Genomic DNA, 23,589 nt, shown 5'->3' with positions numbered 1-23,589 from the left:
GACTTATTCAGATTACACACTAGCTATCTGCAGAATCCTTACCTGCTAAACAGTCTTAGGTGCCAAACTGGATCCGGAAACATTTCAGAACTTGTCTACACCCTAAGGGGTGCTGGCTCCATCTCGATGCTGGACACGGTGTCCTAATGATGTACCTGGAGCTATATAGAACCCACCCGGATGCGCAGATATCAGTTCCCACTCCTATTTTTTCTATGTCATTAAAGGCAGAGACGAGGAACAACATCAATCATAGCTACACAGAGGATCAACTAGATGGGAACCTTTTAAAAGAGGTCTACTGTAAGAAAATAAACCATTAATTGTGTGGCGTGCACAAATAATGGGTCCACATTAACTTGTTTACTAGGAACCAAACATGTCATTCCATCACTGATTTCAGTAACCGTGATCCATCTCTACTTAATACGATCATTCCCTCACATTATCATTAATAAAGCATTGCAGCCTTTCAGGGATGTGCATTATCATCAGCATTAACAACCCTTTTAATAAAGCATGGTAAACAACCTCTATAAATAAAGCATTGTTTGAAACATTGTGAATAAATCTTTTAAACAAAGCATTGCCCAAACCTTTGTGAAGACACTTAAATTGAGCATTTCAAAACATACACAATGTGCCTGTGTCTGCTTTTAACCTTTGGGCCTGCCTAAAATGCAAACTCTGTGTAAGGAAATGCCTCCTTGGCATGGTTACCCCCTGACTTTTTGCCTTTGCTGATGCCAAGTTATGATTTGAAAGTGTGCGGAGGCCTGCTAACCAGGCCCCAGCACCAGTGTTCTTTACCTAACCTGAACTTTTGTTTCCACAATTGGCACACCCTGGCATCCAAGTAGGTCCCTTGTAACTGGTACCCCTCGTACCAAGGTCCCTGATGCCAGGGAAGGTCTCTAAGGGCTGCAGCATGTCTTATGCCACCCTGGGGACCCTTCACTCAGCACAGACACACTGCGTGCCAGCTTGTGTGTGCTGGTGGGGATAAAAAGACTAAGTCGACACGGCACTCCCCTCAGGGTGCCATGCCAACCTCACACTGCCTACAGGTATAGATAAGTCACCCCTCTAGCAGGCCTTACAGCCCTAAGGCAGGGTGCACGATACCATAGGTGAGGGCATAAGTGCATGAGCACTATGCCCCTACAGTGTCTAAGCAAAACCTTAGACATTGTAAGTGCAGGATAGCCATAAGAGTATATGGTCTGGGAGTCTGTAATGCCCGAACTCCACAGTACCATAATGGCTACACTGAAAACTGGGAAGTTTGGTATCAAACTTCTCAGCACAATAAATGCACACTGATACCAGTGTGGGATTTACTGTAAAATACACCTGGAGGGCATCTTAGAGATGCCCCCTGAATACCAGTTGGACTTCTAGTGCTAAAGCTGACCAGTTTCTGCCAGCCTGCCACAACCAGACGAGTTTCTGGCCACATAGGGTGAGTGCCTTTGTCACTCTGTGGCCAGGAACAAAGCCTGAACTGGGTGGAGGTGCTTCTCACCTTCCCCTGCAGGAACTGTAACACCTGGTGGTGTTCCTCAAAGGCTCATGCCTTTTGTTACAGTACCCCAGGGCATCCCAGCTAGTGGAGATGACTGCCCCTCCGGCCACGGCCCCCACTTTTGGCGGCAAGGCCGGAGGAGATAATGAGAAAAACAAGGAGGAGTCACCTACCAGTCAGGACAGCCGCTAAGGTGCCCTGAGCTGAGGTGACCCCTGCCTTTAGAAATCCTCCATCTTGAGTTTGGAGGATTCCCCCAATAGGAATAGGGATGTGCCCCCTTCCCCTCAGGGAGGAGGCACTAGGAGGGTGTGGCCACCCTCAAGGACAGTAGCCATTGGCTACTAAATTTAGTATTTAGGGGCAGCCCTGAACCCAGGAAATCAGATTCCTGCAACCTGAAGAAAGAAGGACTGCTGACCTGAAAGCCCCACAGAGATGACGGAGATGACGTGGGCACCCTGAGTCGACCCCCCCTGCACCTCACAGTGGCACCTGGAGAGAGGGTCCAGAGGCTCCCCCTGCCTGCGACTGCCCGGTAACAGAGGAACCCAATGCCTGGACCAAGCACTGCACCTGCAGCCCCTATGACCAAGAGGAACCACCTTCCAGTGCAGGAGTAACCAGCAGGCGGCCCTCATCCTAACCCAGTCGGTGGCTGTCCCAAAAAGCCCCCCTGTGCCCTGCCTGCATCACCTAAGAGACCCCCGGGTCTCTCCATTGCTTTTAGTAGCAAACCTGACGCCTACTTTGTCCACTGCACCCGGCCACCCCTGTGCCGCTGAGGGTGTGTTTTGGGGGCTTGTGTGTGTCCCCCACCCCACCAGTGCTCTACAAAACCCCCTTGGTCTGCTCCCCAAGGGCACATGTACTTACCTGTAAGCAGACTAAGACCGGAGCACCCCTGTTCTTCATAGGTGCCTATGTGTTTTGGGCCCTCCTTTGAACTCTGCACCTGACCAGCCCTATGTTGCTGGTGCTGTGGCTTTGGGGTTGTCTTGAACCCCCAACGGTGGGCTGCCTATGCCCAGGAGACAGACTGTGTAAGTGCTTTACTTACCTGAGAATCCTAATCAAACTGACCTCCCCCAGGAACTGTTGATTTTTGCACTGTGTCCACTTTTAAAATAGCTTATTGCCATCTTAACCGGGACTGTGTGTACTACTGTTTTAAATCAAAGTTCTATACTTACCTGTTTGAAGTACCTTACATTTTATGTACTCACCTCAAATCTTGAATCGCGTGGTTCTAAAATATAAGAACTATCGGCCTAGAGTTAAGTCTTTGAGGGTGTGTTCCTCATTTATTACCTGTGTGTGTACAACAAACCCTGTCAGGGTCACCCCTAAATACAGGTGGGTGTTTAGGTCGGGGGCAGTAGCCAATGGTTAGTGTCCTTGAGGGTGGCTACACCCTCTTTGTGCCTCTGCACTGAGGGGAAGGGTGGGGGGCACATCCCTATTCCTATTGGGAGAATCCTCCAAACTCAAGATGGAGGATTTCTAAAGGCAGGGTTCACCTCGGCTCAGGGCACCTTAGGGGCTGTCCTGACTGGTAGGTGACTCCTCCTTGTTTTTCTCATTATCTCCTCCGACCTTGCCGCCAAAAGTGGGGGCAGTGGCCGAAGGAGCGGGCATCTCCACTAGCTGGGATGCCCTGGGGTGCTGTAACAAACCTTTGAGGCTCACCGCCAGCTGTTACAGTTCCTGTAGGGGGAGGTGAGAAGCACCTCCACCCAGTACAGGCTTTGTTCCTGGCAACAGTGTGACAAAGGCACTCACCCCATGTGGCCAGAAACTCTTCTGGTTGTGGCAGGCTGGCAGAAACTGGTCAGCATAGCACTAAGAGTCGGGCTGGTATTCAGGGGGCATCTCTAAGATGCCCTCTGGGTGTATTTTACAATAAATCCTACACTGGCATCAGTTTGCATTTATGCTGCTGAGAAGTTTGATTCCAAACTTCCCAGATTGCAGTGTATCCATTATGGAACTGTGGAGTTCGTAACTGACAGAATCCCAGCCCATATACTCTATGGCTAACCTGCACTTTCAATGTCTAAGGTTTTGCTTAGACACTGTAGGGGCACAGTGCTCATGCAACTATGCACTCACCTGTGGTATAGTACACCATGCCTTAGGGCTGTAAGGCCTGCTAGAGGGGTGACTTACCTATGCCACAGGCAGTGTGAGGTTAACATGGCACTCTGTGGGGAGTGCCATGACGACTTAGTCATTTTCTTCCCACCAGCACACAAGCTGTGAGGAAGTGTGCATGTGCTGAGTGAGGGGTCCCCAGGGTGGCTTAAGACATGGAGCAGCCCTTAGAGACCCCCTGGCAACAGGGCCATTGGTACCAGGGGTACAACTTAAAAGGAACTTATCTGTGTGCCAGGGCTGTGCCAATTGTGGGAACAAAGGTACAGTTTAGGGAAAGAACACTGGTGCTGGGGCCTGGCTAGCAAGGTCCCAAGCACACTTTCAATCATAACTGGCATCAACAAAAGGCAAAAAGTTAGGGGGTAACTGTAGGAAGTTGGCTCTGTATGTGCTATTTCAAAGTAAGGAATAGCATGCACAGAGTCCAAGGGTTCCCCTTAGAGGTAAAATAGTGGTAAAAATAGATAATACTAATGCTCTATTTTGTGGTAGTGTGGTCGAGCAGTAGGCTTATCCAAGGAGTAGTGTTAAGCATTTGTTGTACATACACATAGACAATAAATGAGGTACACACACTCAGAGACAAATCCAGCCAATAGGTTTTTGTATAGAAAAATATATTTTCTTAGTTTATTTTAAGAACCACAGGTTCAAATTCTACATGTAATATCTCCTTCGAGAGGTATTGCAGGTAAGTACTTTAGGAACTTTAAATCATAAAAATTGCATGTATACTTTTCAAGTTATTGACAAATAGCTGTTTTAAAAGTGGACACAGTGCAATTTTCACAGTTCCTAGGGGAGGTAAGTTTTTGTTAGGTTTACCAGGTAAGTAAGACACTTACAGGGTTCAGTTCTTGGTCCAAGGTAGCCCACCGTTGGGGGTTCAGAGCAACCCCAAAGTCACCACACCAGCAGCTCAGGGCCGGTCAGGTGCAGAGTTCAAAGCGGTGCCCAAAACACATAGGCTAGAATGGAGAGAAGGGGGTGCCCCGGTTCCGGTCTGCTTGCAGGTAAGTACCCGCGTCTTCGGAGGGCAGACCAGGGGGTTTTGTAGGGCACCGGAGGGGACACAAGCCCACACAGAAATTTCACCCTCAGCAGCGCGGGGGCGGCCGGGTGCAGTGTAGAAACAAGCGTCGGGTTTGTAATGGAAGTCAATGGGAGATCTAGGGATCTCTTCAGCGCTGCAGGCAGGCAAGGGGGGGGTTCCTCGGGGAAACCTCCACTTGGTCAAGGGAGAGGGACTCCTGGGGGTCACTCCTCCAGTGAAAGTCCGGTCCTTCAGGTCCTGGGGGCTGCGGGTGCAGGGTCTCTCCCAGGCGTCGGGACTTTAGGTTCAAAGAGTCGCGGTCAGGGGAAGCCTCGGGATTCCCTCTGCAGGCGGCGCTGTGGGGGTTCAGGGGGGACAGGTTTTGGTACTCACAGTATCAGAGTAGTCCTGGGGTCCCTCCTGAGGTGTTGGATCGCCACCAGCCGAGTCGGGGTCGCCGGGTGCAGTGTTGCAAGTCTCACGCTTCTTGCGGGGAGCTTGCAGGGTTCTTTAAAGCTGCTGGAAACAAAGTTGCAGCTTGTCTTGGAGCAGGTCCGCTGTCCTCGGGAGTTTCTTGTCTTTTCGAAGCCGGGGCAGTCCTCAGAGGATGTCGAGGTCGCTGGTCCCGTTGGAAGGCGTCGCTGGAGCAGGATCTTTGGAAGGCAGGAGACAGGCCGGTGAGTTTCTGGAGCCAAGGCAGTTGTCGTCTTCTGGTCTTCCGCTGCAGGGGTTTTCAGCTGGGCAGTCCTTCTTCTTGTAGTTGCAGGAATCTAATTTTCTAGGGTTCAGGGTAGCCCTTAAATACTAAATTTAAGGGCGTGTTTAGGTCTGGGGGGTTAGTAGCCAATGGCTACTAGCCCTGAGGGTGGGTACACCCTCTTTGTGCCTCCTCCCAAGGGGAGGGGGTCACAATCCTAACCCTATTGGGGGAATCCTCCATCTGCAAGATGGAGGATTTCTAAAAGTTAGAGTCACTTCAGCTCAGGACACCTTAGGGGCTGTCCTGACTGGCCAGTGACTCCTCCTTGTTGCTTTCTTTGTTCCCTCCAGCCTTGCCGCCAAAAGTGGGGGCCGTGGCCGGAGGGGGCGGGCAACTCCACTAAGCTGGAGTGCCCTGCTGGGCTGTGACAAAGGGGTGAGCCTTTGAGGCTCACCGCCAGGTGTCACAGCTCCTACCTGGGGGAGGTGTTAGCATCTCCACCCAGTGCAGGCTTTGTTACTGGCCTCAGAGTGACAAAGGCACTCTCCCCATGGGGCCAGCAACATGTCTCTAGTGTGGCAGGCTGCTGGAACTAGTCAGCCTACACAGATAGTTGGTTAAGTTTCAGGGGGCACCTCTAAGGTGCCCTCTGTGGTGTATTTTACAATCAAATGTACACTGGCATCAGTGTGCATTTATTGTGCTGAGAAGTTTGATACCAAACTTCCCAGTTTTCAGTGTAGCCATTATGGTGCTGTGGAGTTCGTGTAAAACAGACTCCCAGACCATATACTCTTATGGCTACCCTGCACTTACAATGTCTAAGGTTTTGCTTAGACACTGTAGGGGCACAGTGCTCATGCACTGGTACCCTCACCTATGGTATAGTGCACCCTGCCTTAGGGCTGTAAGGCCTGCTAGAGGGGTGTCTTATCTATACTGCATAGGCAGTGAGAGGCTGGCATGGCACCCTGAGGGGAGTGCCATGTCGACTTACTCATTTTGTTCTCACTAGCACACACAGGCTTGTAAGCAGTGTGGCTGTGCTGAGTGAGGGGTCTCTAGGGTGGCATAATGCATGCTGCAGCCCTTAGAGACCTTCCCTGGCATCAGGGCCCTTGGTACCAGAGGTACCAGTTACAAGGGACTTATCTGGATGCCAGGGTGTGCCAATTGTGGGATCAATGGTACATTTTAGGTGAAAGATCACTGGTGCTGGGGCCTGGTTAGCAGGGTCCCAGCACACTTCTCAGTCAAGTCAGCATCAGTATCAGGCAAAAAGTGGGGGGTAACTGCAACAGGGAGCCATTTCTTTACAGTAACCATGCCATGGAAAACATTTCTTTATAGTCAATAAGTGTGTGCTCATTTCTTGACTGTGTGTGTACAACAAATGCTTAGCACTAACCTCTGATAAGCCTAACTGCGTGACCACACAACCACAAAAGAGAACATTAGCATTATCTACTTTAGGCTCTGTAAAGCCCCTGGGGAGCCATTTGACTCTCTAGTGTGTGTATATATATATGTATATATATATACACACACAGACACACACACACACACACACACATATACACGAAGCCAGCTTCCTACACTAGGTACCAGTGGTACCATTTACTAGGGACTTACAGTTGGTGCTAAACGTTTTGCCAATTGGGAAAACGACTGTGCAGTTTTGGGGAAAGAGATCTGGCACTGGGGACCTGGTTAGCAAGAACCCAGTGCACTTACACTCGAAATTGCACCAGAAGCCAGGCAAAAAGTGGGGGGTGACCATGTCAAAAAAGGCACTTTCCTACAGGTATCTTGAGTGGTGCTGAAGAGGAAAAAGAGGAGTAGGAAGGCTACAGTTATTGTCTGGGCCTGGACTCATTTAGGCCTAGTATTGCTGCAAGAACTGGTGTGGCTGTTGGACTGGCTGAAAAGTTTTCTGATGAAAAGGCATCCCTCTGAAGTAGCCACAAAACCTGTGGAAGTCCCCTAGAAACTGGTGGCAGCAGACGCCAACCCTATGAAGCAAGCTGTGGCTCAACTCAGTTTGAATCAATTGAGCACCACATTTGCTGTTTCACCAAAGTTGTGAGACCCATCAGAGGCATGACCAGTAAATTCACCCAGACATTCCCTGAAAGTCCATCGAATAGGGTCTGGTAAGGAAGACCCCATGGACCTAGTGACTGAAACCTCATTATTAAGTCCTGGCTTCATTATCTATTTTTACAACATTCTTCTCTTCTCTGATAACTTCAGCAAATTTACCCCAATGTGATCTGGGAGGCAGAGAACTGCCATCTGTGCCATCATCCACAGCACAAGTGTACCTAGCATGAGGCATATCTGGATCGGGGCACCCTTAGAAGAAAAGCTTCTTCCCAAAGCCTTTCATTTATTTTGACTCCTGAGTTATGCTTTATTCAAGAAGATGCTTGCACTAACAGATGTCCTAGATACGAATGAGCTACTAGAAAGCCTAGACTCCCAGGGGCTGGCCATGGGCTAGGCAATCTGTATGCCCACCGCTGATGTGGAAGACGGTTTTGCCCAAGCCACCTTACTAGGCTCCATCAAACTTTTTTAAATGGAAGCCTGGGCTCAGTAGTTGGTTTGCAGATCTCCGTCAAGAAGTTAGCTTTATTCTCCTCCAGCTGAAGAGGGAATTGCAGTACCTCCAAGTCTTTTTTTGGCACAGCACTAAAATATACCACTTCCATAGAGGGTTGCCCAAACGGCACTTAAAATTCCATCTCTTTAGAGGGACCTAGGCCATTTACGCTCCATAAAGCAAGACAGTCAGTTGTGTCTGTGTTGGTGGGAGGCACATGTTGAATGCCTCACCACAATTATCATAACTGTTATTTATATATGTGGTATCTGAACATAATATAAGTCACTGCCGAAATTGTCGTCCACGTGTTGTTGCTAGTATTCATTCCTGCAAATGAATCAAAATTGCCTTAGACTTTGGTATGAACTTCAAAACTGCTGTCAGTGCTGGAGTCAGTTTTGATGGCAGCAAGGGGCTTCTTGCAAAACTTTGGATGCTGATTTGACTGCAGCCGAGGTCAGAGAAGCGCCCTGAGGAGGAAAACTAGTGATAACACTTCTGCAACTTCGGTGAACCCAATCAACTCCAGCTCATAGGAGTTGTTCGAGGAGGGGAAACAGCATCTGGGTGTGGAGTCACAAAGGAGACTGTTTCTTTTTTATATATTTCTTTTTACTATTTTCATATTTAAAAATCAACAGTACACCGTAACTGTGGCATCAAAGACAGCAGGAGTTACCTATGAACACCTATCCAGGTCTGAAATACACAGAGAAAGAATAAAATAATAATAAAAAAGCAGTAATCTAATGGCCAGTTGGTGCCTCAATATCTATGTCTCTAGAGGCCCGAAGATCCCCACACCTTTTTGAGCTTTCTTTCACAGCCCCTTCATTTGTAAATCACTTTCTGAGCTCTGGTACAATAACCCACCCACCTAGACCACACCTATAGGGTAGAAAGGCAAGCATCCAAACAGAGCTTTGCAATGTCCCTCTACTTAAACTTTTTCTAATGTTTCCTCCTCTGCTCTTTCGAGAATTTCAAGGAGATGACCTAGATCTCAGGCATAATTGACACGGAGCCCACCACTTATATGCCTGTGCCATAAACAACTTTACTTCCTCTTCCTTTGTGGCCTTGGAGAGCATGAGGCCACACTAGCAGTACAAACCAGACCATATATGGCTCCCAAATGAACTCTATCCATGGCAGGAATAACAGGGCTTAAAATCTTACTTCTTAGGTGGTGACATCCTGCCAAGCCTTGCAATTTCTATTATTGCTGGAAATGTTTTACACAGAGAATGATGACGCAAAAAAGGGAACTGATGTCAGGGTGGTGCTATATAGCTCTGGTGACCGACAAAGTACCCGGCACCTAGATGGAGCCAATCAGCACTGATTGGGAGAATTGCTGCCAAGTTTTGGGATCCAGTCTGACACCTCAGGATATTTCAAGTGGTGAGAAAACTGAAAGTAGAAGTATCCGTCAGAATCAATTCTTTTTTTTATGATTAGTTCTAAACAAACTTGAAAGAACAAACATATATTTACCTTAAGAAGCCACCTGATTGTGTCCTTGTGAACTTCCAAATGGGGAGCATTCTGCAATGTTTCCAGCATAGCTAGTATACTAGGAGAAGTACTGGAAGTTACACCAGGCCCTAAAGTGAATAAAAGAAGACTATAGGGAAATATGGTTTACATTTCTCCAATTCATTTACATTTTAATGACATTTTAAATTGAGGTTCCATGTAATAAAATGAAAATCATCACAGAAAATGTGTTGAAATAAATGACATGCTTGTTCAACGGCTACACAGCAATGTGCTCTTCAGAGAAATACCCTAAATTATAACATGATATACTCTAAATGCCTCAATATTATTGGTCCTGCACCTGAGGATTTCTCAAATTTATTTACTACAGGTCTTCATCATATCTTTGGGAGGGTCTTCAATGTATCCACTACATATGCTGGAAAAAGGGAATTTTACCTAATACGTAACCATCTATTCGTAGAGTGCAGTGCTCTACATTCACATGTCTGTATACTCCTGTCATTTAATGTGGGCCCGGACATTTGCAACTTTTTTCTTTGACTCCCCCCCCCACCCATGTTCTAGAACACATCAGCACAAAGTATCAACCTAAAAATTTTTGCCGCCATCCAACAGGCAGTTGTGTAAGTGGAATGCAAAGCTGAAGGCAGAGGATGCTAATAACAGGAAACAAAGTATACATTAAAAATATATTAAACAAGTGTGATCATTGCTGGTTTCGAGAGAGGAGAGTGGTTGCCTCTGAATCCAGAACACCACACTCTACGAACAGAGGATTAAAGGGTAACACTTTCTGTTTGCGTAGTTACATATACAGTCTCTCTGAAAAAAGCAGTGGATAGTTAGCAGATGAGGAAAATATCTGAAAAAGCACCCTCACAAAAGCTTGTGCAACTACAGCTTTTTGGCATCAAAGTACATCTACATAATAATGCTTGCTGAACTTGTGTGGAGTTGACCAAGTAGCAGCATTTCAGATATCCAAGACAGAAACATTACATAAAAGGCCAGTGCAGTCCCCTTTTTCAGCACAGAATTTGCTCTTTGGGGAATTGGGAGTGCGTGCTTAGCCTTAGCAAAACATGTTTGGATATTTTTAACTATCCATCTGGCAATTCCAGGTTTGGAAAAATCAGATCCATTGTGGGGTTTGACAGATACTACAAAAATGTAATTAGATCTTTTGAATGGTTTAGAAATCTCTCAGTATAATACATGAGCACTCTTAACAACAAGAGTGTGAGGCGTCCTTTTAGCTACTGATTCTGGCTTTGGGGAAACAACAGGGAGCTCATTAGTCTGGTTGATTTGAACATTTTACATAACCTTATGAAGGACTTTGGGTTATTATGAAGAACCAGCCTACTTACATCACAATGAATGTATGTGTAGGAAGCTGGTCTGATGTGTGGTGGGTGCCTAAGGTACTTACACCTTATACGAGGTCCAGGTATCCCCTCTTAGTGAAGCGTAGGCAGTGTCTAGAAGCCAGGCTCTCTAGCGGTAGCTGTGAATGAGCAGCCAAGGCTTATCTAGGAGACACGCCACGCTCATGCAAAACCACTGTAGTCACACAGCACTTACATACATGAAAGAAAACACTTGGTTGTACAAAAATAAATGGTACTTTATTTTTGGTCACACAATACCACAAAGTACTAGAGGGCAACCCTCCAACAGGAGGTAAGTAATACACTAATTATATACACTAGTAAACAGTAATAGGCATAGAAAAGGTTAGAAAACAGGGGAATTGTAAATCACCAATAGTGACCCTAGGGGGAGCTCAAACCACATAGTAAAAAAACAGAATGCGAACACAGGACCCACTTAGGTAAGAGGAATGTGTAGAGGGGAGTTGGGAGTGATAGAAAACCACAGAAGTAACACAGTACCCTCCAGCGACCAGGAAAGCAGGAATAAATCACTGGAATTTCCCCAAACCACCGAAAAGGAAGTAAAAGAAGAAAAGAAGACACCCAGACAAGACAAAGAAACCAGCGGTGGATTCCTGGAGAGGAAGACCTATGGAGAGAGGGGACCAAGTCCAAGAGTCACAGTGGAGTCCCTTCAAAGCATACCAGTAGCTTAGGGCGGCTACCCCTCCCAAGCCATGTAACACCTATTTCCAAAGGGAAAGAGTGTTATCCCCCCTCTTCTAAAGGAAATCCTTTGTTCTGCCTTCCTGGACGTGAGCCGTTCAAGGAACATGAGAGCAGAAACCTATCTGAGGGGTGGAAGCAGCTTGGGCTGCCTGGAAACCCTTGAAAGACTGGTATGAGCAATGCGGGGGTCCTCTAAGGAGCAGCCCCCTCCCCCCCACTGCATGGAATCATACTTCCAATACTGGTAACAGTATTGGAGTATGATTCCGATATGTTTGATAACAAACATGCCTAGGTTCGGGGTTACCATTATTTAGCTGGACATAAGTAGTGACCTATGTCCAGGACACACGTAAAATGATGTCACCACACTCATAAAGTCCATGAAAATGTATCTGGAGTTTGTGGAGGCACCTCTGCTAGTGCAGGGGTGTCCTCACACACAGGTACTTGCACCATGCCCTCTGGGCTAGAAGAGCCTGCCATAGGGCTGACTTATAGTGACCTGGTGCCGTGACCTATGGTGATAAAGGGTGCATGCACTCTTTCACGCAGGCTGCAATGGCAGGCCTGCAAAACACTTTGCATGAGCTCCCCATGGGTGGCCTAATCCATGCTGCAGCCCATGGGGATCCTCTGGTACCTCAATGCCCTGGGTACCTGTGTACCATATACTAGGGACTTATATTGGGGCACCAGTGTGAAAAATGTGGGGTGAAAATGGTACAAGTTACCAAGTTAGAAGGGGAAGAGCATAATCACTGGGGTCCTGGGTAGCAGGATCTCAGGGAACACAGTCAAAAACACAGACTACAGGCAGAAAATGGGAGTAACCATGCCAAGAAAGAGGATATTTTCCTACAGTATGGTTCCATATTGTAATAGCTTGCAGCTCATTAATGCATCTGAGTGGGGTGACTGCTGCCAGGAAAGAAACCTTCAAAGACAAATATTTCAACACATGGATGCAAAGGCTCAAAAGGAGGGCCCATAAGTAGTCTGTGAATGACATTTAACTTTCACAGAGATGTGCAGGTAGCGTCTTTGGCGAGATGACCCTTTTTAAATTCTTCCTTGAAAGCTTTGATGACAGGCACCTAGGACAATAGAGACGTTGTAGGTTTTGGAAGTATGCTACAGCTACAGTGAGATGTAGTAAAATGCAAGTGTATGCAAGGCTTGTGTTATAAAGACGTAGAATGCAGGCAATAAACTGCCACACGGGGACTGTAAAGATGCATAAACCGTTTCCAATTTGTTGTGTAACAAGCATAAATAGTGGGTTTTCCAGCCTCCTGAAGAATTACCATGCATTCCTGCAGGTGGTTAGGGTAGCTGAACTTCAACTATTTAGGTGTCAATTTGCTAGGTTGAGTGGTTTGAGATCAGGGTATATAAGTTGACCCTGAATGAGAAGATTCATTCTTACCTAAAGCTGCTTCTGAGGAATGAATCACATTTCTAGAAGTAATATGTACCAGTTGTAGGAAGCTGGCTCTGTATATTCTATATCAAAATGAGATATAGTGTGTACAGAGTCCAGGGGATCCCCAGTGGCTTAACAGAGGTAAAGTAGATAATACTAATGCTCTCTTTTGTGGTAGTGTGGTCGAGCAGTTAGGATTATCAAAGGGTGGTGCAAAGCATTTCTTGTACACACATAGTCAAACAATGAGATACATTGTAGGAAGCTGGACTGGTGTGTGTGGTGAACACCCATGGTGTTGGCACCTTATACCAGGTCCAGACAACCCTTATTAGTGAATGTAGGCAGTGTCTAGGAAGACAGGGCTCTCTAGAAGTAGCTATGGATGAGCAGCCAAAATTTATCTAGGAGACATGTAAAGCGTATGCAATGCCACAATAGTCGCAGTAACTTATCACACATGAAAGTAACCACACAGTGTTCCACAAATAAAAGTACTTTGTTATTGTTATACCATACTAGATTATATATAGACAGTCCATTGTTTTCCCATAAAAGGTTGTAGGAAGGAGTGACAGAGTGAAAGAATGTAAATGTGCTATAAAATAATAAGTAAATAAGATGTCCATGCAAATGTAAATGTATATACATATGTACAAATAAGGTACTGCAACGACTACAGGCTTCCGGGGAGGAGGGAGGGTGCATGTGAATCTGCAGCACTACATGCTAAGAACAGATGTAAAATGGGTAAGCGAGATTTTCCGGTCAATGGCATGTGAAGCAGCAGATACACATGCAATGCATAGACTAAAAAGCAGTTGCTCTCCCCAAAAGAAGAGGTGTCTAGCCTGTAGGAGTTGGAGTTGTTTGAAATAATGTTCTTAGGACAGCTTGAACAACATTGGCCCGTTGCTTTGAAAATACATCCACACAGTAATGTTTTGACCAGGTGACAGTTTTGCATGTGTCTGCAATTGGTATGTTTCCTAATGGAATGAGCTTTAGGTGTTATCAAAAGCTGTCGTTATGCCTTAATGTAACATGTTTGAATACATTTAACAATCCATCTAGCTAATCCTTGTTTAGAGATAGGATTACCTTTATGTGGTTGTTGAAAGGCAATGAAAAGCTTTGTACTTTTTCTAAACTATTTTGTTCTATCCACGTAATACATTAGAGCTCTTTTAAGTTCAAGAGTGTGAAGGGCTCTTTCAGCAGTTGAATCTGGCTGTGGGAAGAAGACTGGCAATTCCACTGTTTGGTTAATGTGAAAAGGTGACACAACCTTTGGTAAAAAAATATTGGATTAGTTCAAAGTACAACTTTATGCTTGTGTACTTGGAAAAAGGGTTCCTCCAGAGTAAATGGCTGTATTTCACTAACTCTTTTTAATTATGTAATTGCTACTAAGAAAACAACTTTCCAAGTTAGAAATTGAATCTCACACGAATGGATGGGTTCACATGGTGGCTCCATTAGTCTTGTGAGTACAATATTTAGATTCCATGCAGGAACTGGTGGGCTTCTCAGTGGAATAATACGTTTCAGTCCTTCCACAAAGGATTTAGTAACTGGAACTCTAAAGAGAGGTATGTTGTATAGTTTGCAAGTATGCTGATATGGCAGTAAGGTGAACTTTAATAGATGAGAAAGCTTAATTTGCCTTATGTAGATAAAGTAGGTAGCATACAATATCTTGTATTGATGCTATAAGTGGGTCAATATTTTTAGATTGACAGTTATAAACAAAACGTTTCCACTTGTTAGCATAGCATTGTCTAGTTGTATGTTTGCGTGCTTGTTTGAGAACTTCGATACATTCTAAAGAAAGTTGTTAGTATCCAAATTCTATGACTTCAGGAGCCAAATCGCTAAATTGAGAGCACTGGGATAAAACCTTTGTTTTGTGTTAACAAATCTGGTCTGTTTGGAAGTTTGCAGTGAGGTACTACTGACAGATCTATACGTTTTGTGTACCAATGTTGTTGTGCCCACACGGGGCTATGAGTATCATTGTGAAAGAAGTTTGACCCAGTTTGTTGATTAGAAATGGAAGTAGCGGGAAAAACGTAAGCAAATATCCTTGACCAGTTGATCCATAGAGAATTGCCCTTGGACGGAGGGTGTGGGTGCCTGGATGCGAAGTTTTGGCATTTTGCGTTTTCGCTTGTAGCGGATAGGTCTATTTCTGGTTTCCACCCCCTTTTGAAAGTACTGTTGAAGTACTTGAGAGTGAATCTCCCATTCATATATCTGTTGGTGTGTCCTGCTGAGCAGGTCCGCCAGCTGATTGTGTATTCCTGGGATGTATTCTTCTAGTAAGTAAATGTGATTGTGAATTGCCAATTTCCAAATTGTTTGGGCTAGAAGGGACAGTTGAGATTAATGTGTTCCCCCATGTTTCCTCAGATAGTACATGGATGTCATATTGTCTGTTTTTATAAAGACATTTTTGTGCTTGATAAGGGGTTGAACTGCTTTTAGGGCAAGGAACACAGCTAATAATTGTAAATGGTTTATGTGGTAAGGTAACTGTTTTGAATCCCATTCCCCCTGTATGGTTAGATTATTGAGATGAGCTCCCCAACCTATCAATGATACATCTGTTGTTATTGTGTTCTGAGGCACAGGGTCCTGAAATGACCGCCCCTTCATTAAATTGCTGTGATTCCACCATTGAAGGGACTTGTGCATTTGGAGATCTAACAACACTAGATCTTGGCCCTGTGCTTGAGACCATTGTTGTGAGAGGCATTGTTGTAGTGTTCTCATATTTAATCTTGTATGCAGTACTATTGCTATGCAGGATGCCATTATTCCCAATAGTTTCATGATAAACCTTACGGTGTATTGCTGATTTGGCTGCATTTGTGGTATGAGGATTTGGAAAGCTTGTATCTTTTGTGTATTTGGATAGGCTAAGGCTTTTTGTGTATTGAGAATAGCACCTAGGTAAGGTTGAACCTGTGCTGGCTGTAGATTAGATTTTTGGTAACTGATAGTGAACCCTAAAGTGTGTAGGGTTTCTATTGTGTATTGAGTGTGCTGTTGACATTGTATTATATTGCTTTATTTTTTTAGCCAATCGTCTAGATAAGGACAGACATCTGGGTAAGCTGCTACTAACTCTAGACATTTTGTGAATACTCTTGGAGCTGTTGTTATGCCGAATGGCAGAACCTTGAATTGGTAGTAGTTTCTCACTATAACAAACCTTAGGTATTTTTGGTTAGCTGGATGTATGGGGATATGAAAATAGGCATCTTTGAGATCTAATGCAGTCATGTAATCTTGCTTTTGTAGTAGTGGAATGACGCCCTGCAGATTTACCATGTGAAAGTGTTCTGACAGGATATATAGATTGTAAGGAAATGCCTCCTTGGCATGGTTACCCCCTGACTTTTTGCCTCTGTTAATGGCTCACTCAGCAAGTACACACTGCTTCACAGCTTGTGTGTGCTGGTGGGGAGAAAAAGACTAAGTCGACATGGCACTCCCCTCAGAGTGCCATGCCAACCTCACACTGCCTGTGGCATAGGTAAGTCACCCCTCTAGCAGGCCTTACAGCCCTAAGGCAGGGTGCACTATACCACAGGTGAGGGCATATGTGCATGAGCACTATGCCCCTACAGTGTCTAAGCAAAAACCTTAGACATTGTAAGTGCAGGGTAGCCATAAGAGTATATGGTCTGGGAGTCTGTAATGCCCGAACTCCACAGTACCATATGGCTACACTGAAAACTGGGAAGTTTGGTATCAAACTTCTCAGCACAATAAATGCACACTGATGCCAGTGTGCACTTTATTGTAAAATACACCCAGAGGGCATCTTAGAGATGCCCCCTGAAAATATACCCGACTTCCAGTGTGGGCTGACTAGTTTTTGCCAGCCTGCCACACACCAGACATGTTGCTGACCACATGGGGAGAGTGCCTTTGTCACTCTGTGGCCAGGAACAAAGCCTGTACTGGATGGAGGTACTTCTCACCTCCCCCTGCAGGAACTGTAACACCTGGCGGTGAGCCTCAAAGGCTCACCCCCTTTGTTACAGCGCCACAGGGCATCCCAGCTAGTGGAGATGCCCGCCCCTCTGGCCACTGCCACCACTTTTGGCGGTAAGGCTGGAGGAGATAATTAGAAAAACAAGGAGGAGCCCCTAAGGTGTCCTGAGCTGAGGTGACTCTTACTTTTAGAAATCCTCCATTTTGTAGAAGAAGGAGGATTCTCCCAATAGGATTAGGGATGTGCCCCCCTCCCCACAGGGAGGAGGCACAAAGAGGGTGTAGCCACCCTCAAGGACAGTAGCCATTGGCTACTGCCCTCCCAGACCTAAACACACCCCTAAATCCAGTATTTAGGGGACCCCAGAGCCGAGGAAGATAGATTCCTGCAACCTAAAGAAGGAGGACTGCTGACCTGAAGCCCTGCAGAGAAGACAGAGACGACAACTGATTTGGCCCCATCCCCACCAGCCTGTCTCCCTACTTCGACGAAAACTGCAACAGCGACGCATCCAACAGGGACCAGAGACCTCTAGATGCAGGGCAGTCCTCTGAGGCTTCAAAGGACCAAGAAGCTCCCAAGAACAGCGGCCCTGTTCAACAAACTGCAACTTTCTGCAACAAAGAAGCAACTTTAAAGGCCCCACGTTTCCCGCCAGAAGCGTGAGACTTTCCACTCTGTACCCGACGCACCCGGCTTGACCTGCAGAAAACAAACACCTCAGGGAGGACTCCCCGGCGACTGTGAGCCAGTGAGTAGCCAGAGTTGACCCCCCTGAGCCCCCACAGCAACACCTGCAGAGGAAATCCAGAGGCTCCCCCTGACCGCAACTGCCTGCAACAAGGAACCAGACGCCTGGAACCAGCATTGCTCCCACAGCCCCCAGGACATGAAGGAACTGAACTCCAGTGTAGGAGCCGCCCCCAGGTGACCCTCTGCCTAACCCAGGTGGTGGCTACCCCGAGGAGCCCCCCCTGTGACTGCCTGCATCGTTGAAGAGACCCCTGGGTCTCCCCATTGCTTTCTACACAAAAACTGATGCCTGTTTGCACTCTGCACCCGGCCACCCCTGTGCCGCTGAGGGTGTACCATCTGTGCCTGCTTGTGTCCCCCCCCCCCCCCCCAGTGCCCTACAAAACCCTCCTGGTCTGCCCTCCGAGGACGCGGGTACTTACCTGCTGGCAGACAAGGTGGTACGACCAACGCCATTCTGGATTTGGAGCTGAGGCCAAAGACACTGGTGCTAAACCCGTAGGTGCCCCTTATAACTCTGTGGGCCCAAAGACGCTCAAGTGGAGTTGGGCTGCCCAAAAATGAGGCACAAGGCCTCATGAGTTGAGAAAGGGTTCTTTCGGCTCCTGGAAACTCAGTGAGGCATGGAGTCAGCCCAGACGCAGGCTCCGCAGATGAAGGTCTAGAGCAACGACACTCCTGTTCCCTCGTCTTGTCAGCCGACAGAAGAGGTGAAGTAGAAGAACACTTGGTCTTCTTCAACTTCTTCTTGTGCCTCGACTTATCCGATCATCCCGAAAACTTAGAGCGATCCCGAGACCTTCCTCTCGACCAGGATTTACACTGAGTCGAGCTACGGTCCACCATCAGCTTGAGGGACGGCTCAAAGCCTTCGGATGCATGGCCCGGGACTCGGAGCGAGACTTCAGGTTGTGGTCACGCCCCAAACACCAATGACAGACAAGATGTGGATCCGTCACAGACATTGCCTGATAACAGGACGCGCAGGGCTTGAATCTGGTCTTACAAGACGACATCCCACAATGCAAAAGGAGTAGAAATACTCAAAAAGCTTTGACAAAAAGTTTTTTTTTAAACAATCAAAACTGACTTGAGGGGTAGCTCTTTCTTCAAATCAGTGCTGCCTGGCGTGGAAATAAAAGAACGTACGTCAGCACACCGGGGTGGCACCTACATAGGGCCCGCAATGTCATTTCTGGCGCGGGCGACACCGGCAACAGACGCGGAGCCAGTCAACACCACCTAATGGCATCAAGGGGTATATCTCAAGAAAAATTTACGGATCCAGACTGACGCCTGGGGAAAATCTAAGGTAAGGAATCTACAACTAGATGTCTCTATCAGATAGGGAAGGCAGAGAAACAAATTGTTGCAGTTCCACAAGCAAACAGAATGTTGTGTCCTGTTGTTACCAACACTATTTCCTCCAAATGCCCTTTCGCTTGTGCACATTGCTGCGACGGACACCCTTGAGGTGCGGGACAACAGCTATGCAAGAAGCCATCTTTCCTAAAAATGTCATTACAGTAAGCACAGTGTTGAGACGGCATTTCTAAAAAAAAAGATACCGCAGCTGTACTATCACACCCAGTTGGTTGGTGTATGCCTTGCGCATCTCTGAATTGAGGACTGATCCTGATAAGTGCTGAATTTACTGGGTTTAGTGATGCAACATTTTCCCAGTGATGGTGAAATCCAGTTGGTGCTGTAGAGACACTCCTATTTGACTATGTGCTAGGCATTGGTCTTTGCTGCTGCTCTTCATCAACCAATCATTTAGGTATGGAAACACATGAATGATGTATCTGATTAGATGGGTTGCTAAAAACTCCAGGCTTTTTGTAAATACCCTTGGGGCAGTAGTAATCACAGAAGAGCAGAACCTTGAACTGGTGTTTTTCTCTTACCATAAATCTGATGGTGCACTGGGTGTATGGGGACGTGATAAAATACATCTTTAAGACACAACACAGCCATTAATTAATATTATTTTAGCTAGGGAACAACCCCTTACAATGTGACCATGTGAAAATGTTGTGAGAAAATGAACTCACCAAGCCCATGTACAATGCCTTTGAAGCTTGTGTGTGCTGGTGGGGAGAAAAAGACAAAGTCGACATGGTACCCTTCTCAGGGTGCCATGCCCACAAACAACTGCCTGTGATATAGGTAAGTCACCCCTCTAGTAGGCCTTGCAGCACTAAGGCAGGATGCACTATATCCCAGGTGAGGGCATTGCTGCATGAGCAATATGCCCCTACAGTCCATTCTTAGACATTGTAAGTGCAGGGTAGCCATATTTAGTACATTAGCTGGGAGTCTGTCATGACGAACTCCACAGCTCCATTATGGCTTCACTGAAGTCTGTGAAGTTTGGTACCAAACCTAACAGCACAATAAACACCTCCCCCCTGCAGGAACTCTAACACCTGGAGGTAAACCTCAAAGGCTCGGGTCTCTTGTTACAGTGCCCCAGGGCACTCCAGCTAGCGGAGATGCCCTCCCCCAGGGCAAAGCCCCACTTATGGAGGCAAGTCCAGTGGGAAAATTAGGGAAAAGAAGGTGGAGTGACCACTTCAGCTGGGACCACCCCTAAGGTGTCCAGAGCTGAAGTGACCCCCTCTCCCCCCCGCCTCCTTGCAAAATCCTCTATCTTGGTTTGGAGAATAGGAACCAATAAGGTTAGGCCTGTGTCCCCCTCCCCAAAGTGAGTGGACAGCAGAAGGGTGTAGTCACCCTCGACCCTGTAACATCCCTAAATCCAGGATTTAAGGGCTCCCCTGAACCTTGCTCGTCAGATTCCTGGCTACCTCAAAAAGAAGAAAGAAGAAAAAAAGGACTGCTAGGCCGACCCCCAGTGGAGAAGACTGAAGACACCAACTGACTGGGCCCCAGCCCTGCAGGCCTGTCTCCAGCTTCTGAAGCCCTGGAACCAAAAGGCAATGCATCCTGCAGGACAAGCGACCCCCTACAAGCCTCAAGAGGACTGCCTGCACCCCAGAGGACCAAGATCTCCCATGGGCAGCTGCCCAGTCCAGAAGGAAACACCAGCAAACGACTCCAGAACCACCCCGGATCCACAAGTCCTGCCCACTCCTCACCCGACCCCCACGGCCCGTGTCCAGGTGACCAGGTAACCCAACTGACTATAGCTGCTCCCCTGCGATTTTGATCTAGTTACCACCCTGAGTTGAGTCCTTCCTGCCTAACACGCAGATGCCTGCAATCTAAATCTGGAGGACTCCTCCGATTGCGACAGAACTGTATGAAGATTCCTGACGCCAAAAGGTACACCTGCACTTGCAGCCCCCTGGTCTTGGGTAATCTGATCTTCGGTGCAGCAACATTCAGCAGGTAGCCCTCCTTCTTAACCTGCCTTTGGTTTTCTGGAACCGACCGCCTGGACTTCACCTGCAGCATCTTTTGTGGCACTCAGGGTCCCCCTATTGGAAAACACTGGGAGCCTGATGCTGTGTTTGCACCCTGCATTCGGCTGTCCCTAATTCCGTGTGCCCCAGTCTCCATAGGAACCCATGTAAAATCAACCTCAACTTTGCCTCTGCACCTGGCTGGCCCCGTGTTGCCGGTCATGGGTGTTTGGGGTTAACTTGTACCCCAACCTGTGGACATCATTACACCTGGAGACTGAAACTCTAAGTCTTGTACTTAGCTCAAAACTGTGCTAACTCCCCCTCCCCCCCCCCGAACTACCTTGGAAAATTGCAGTGTCGACTTTTTAAACAGATTATTGCTATTTATTCAAAAACAGTATAACTTGGCAATTTAAAACTAAGTGGTATTGATACATATGTTAAATACTTACTTGCAAATGTACTTACCTGCAACTTGAATCTTCTGATTCTAGAAATAAAGTAACAAAATATATTTTTGCTATATAAAAACCATTGGCCTGGAGTTAGTCATTAAGTGTGTGCTTTATTTGTTCCCTTTGTGCGCACAACAAATGCTTTGCACTACCCCCCTGATAAGCCTAACTGCTCAACCACTCTACCATAGAACAGAGCATTAGTATTATCTACTTTAGCCTTTGTTAAGCCTCTGGGGAACCCCTGGACTCTGTGCACACTATATCTCATTTTGATACAGTATATACAGAGCCAGCTTCCCACAGCTACCCACGCTTTTTGCATGATGTCAGTCTGTGTAGACCGTTTATACCAGGATACTGCTAATCAGGACCCCAGTGATTGTGTTCTTTCCTCCGAATATGGTTGTGTTGGTACTTTCATACACCTCACAAGTGGCATACTGGTGTACCCCTCTGTCCCTGGTAGATGGTGCTTAGGTATCCAGGGCATTGGTAGACCAGGGGTCTAACATGGGCTGCAGCACGTATTATGCCACTCAAGGGTGCCCATGCACCATTCCACTGCTGGCCACTACACCTGGTCACTGAAAGTCACCCCTATAGTAGGCCATTTCAGCCCAAAGAGCAGGGTGCAGGTCCTTGTGTGTGTGGGAACCCCTGCACAAGCAGAGGTGCCCATTCAAACTCCATGTTCCAATTCCCTGGACTTCGTAAGTGCAGAGAAGCCATTTAACCTATGTACTGGCCACTAGTCACTACCCCTTTAGGGCCCTTGCTAACTTATGCTTTTCCTGAGTACTTACTTGTGTACATTTTGTGTGTTCATACCACCAGAGGGAGGTATACCAGTGGTGGTCTAGTTTGGTGTGCCTATAAAAAAGCACCTTTATTTTTGCAACACTGTGCGGTTCCGTTCACGTATGATATGTTGTGTTACTGCAAGTGCTTCACATGCCTTCTAGATAAGTCTTGGCTGCTCACCACAGCTACCCTAGAGAGCCCTGCCTGTTTAGACAATATAACACTATCTAATTAGGGTTGCCTGGCCTCTGTATAAGGTGTAACACCATAGGTGTCCACCACACACTCGGCCACCTGCCTACAGGAATAATGTAGGGCTAGTAGCCAAAGGGTATCTAACTTTCTTAGAGCTTGGTGGTAGTACAGGAAGAGGTTAATGTGGTCTTCATCAAAGGCCCAACTAAGTTTCTTTGGAATTGAGATAAGTCCTAGAGCTGGATAATTACTAACGATCTTGCCAGTTTCCAGTTGATGCCTTCGGTGCACAGTGAGACTGAGCTTTTGGTGCAGTCAAGATATGCATCTAGGGTGCAGAGTGAGGCTTCTTAGGGCCTGAATAGCAAGCTGGTGACAGACCATTTTATGGGTTGGTGCCCTTTGTCTTGCTCAACATAAAGCTGCCACCAAAGGAATAATGTGTAAAGGCTTTGGTTTCTTGAGACTTGCCTCTGCACACAATGGTCAACACATGGGGAAGTGGTGCTGTGCATCAGACTCTGTGCACTTGAAGACTAGACCTGATGGCGCAGCCGGTGCACAAGGTATAACCTTTGTATTCGATCCCAAAGCTGTGGGATGAACTTGACTTCTCCGTTGATGTTGGAAGTCTCCAAGAAACAGGTATCTCCTTCTTTCTGTTTTGTGACAAGGGCCAACCTCTCCCACATCAGCACCAGGGAAATGTTCTGCTCCGAAGGTGTCTAGCCTCACTGACAGTTTCCTTATGCTGTAATGTTATAGTGTGCCCAACTTCTCTACCTTCCATGTCTGAGGGTTTTCCTGCAGGATTATCGCAAAGTAGTTCTCGTAAGATGATTCCCTGTTCTCGGGGGATAGAGAGAGATTTGTGTCAATTAGTCCAGGCGTAGTTCATGTGGACTAAAGAGAAATGTTTGTTGCAAAGCTAAGTCCATTCTCAAG

At 46.7% G+C, this 23,589-nt stretch overlaps 1 protein-coding gene across 3 annotated transcripts in view; it reads right to left on the bottom strand.

Moving 5' to 3' along the window:
• UBR2 (ubiquitin protein ligase E3 component n-recognin 2) overlaps positions 1–23,589 on the bottom strand; it is a 1,248,744-nt gene that overhangs the window by 488,294 nt on the left and 736,861 nt on the right. For all 3 annotated transcript variants that reach the window (XM_069233963.1, XM_069233965.1, XM_069233964.1), the window contains exon 27: positions 9,521–9,630. In XM_069233963.1, the coding sequence (XP_069090064.1) occupies positions 9,521–9,630 (110 nt within the window). The remainder of the gene's footprint in view (positions 1–9,520; positions 9,631–23,589) is intronic.

The sequence above is a fragment of the Pleurodeles waltl genome, chromosome 5, assembly GCF_031143425.1.
Source record: "Pleurodeles waltl isolate 20211129_DDA chromosome 5, aPleWal1.hap1.20221129, whole genome shotgun sequence".
Lineage (NCBI taxonomy): Eukaryota > Metazoa > Chordata > Amphibia > Caudata > Salamandridae > Pleurodeles > Pleurodeles waltl.
This window is presented reverse-complemented; position numbering and strand designations above follow the sequence as displayed.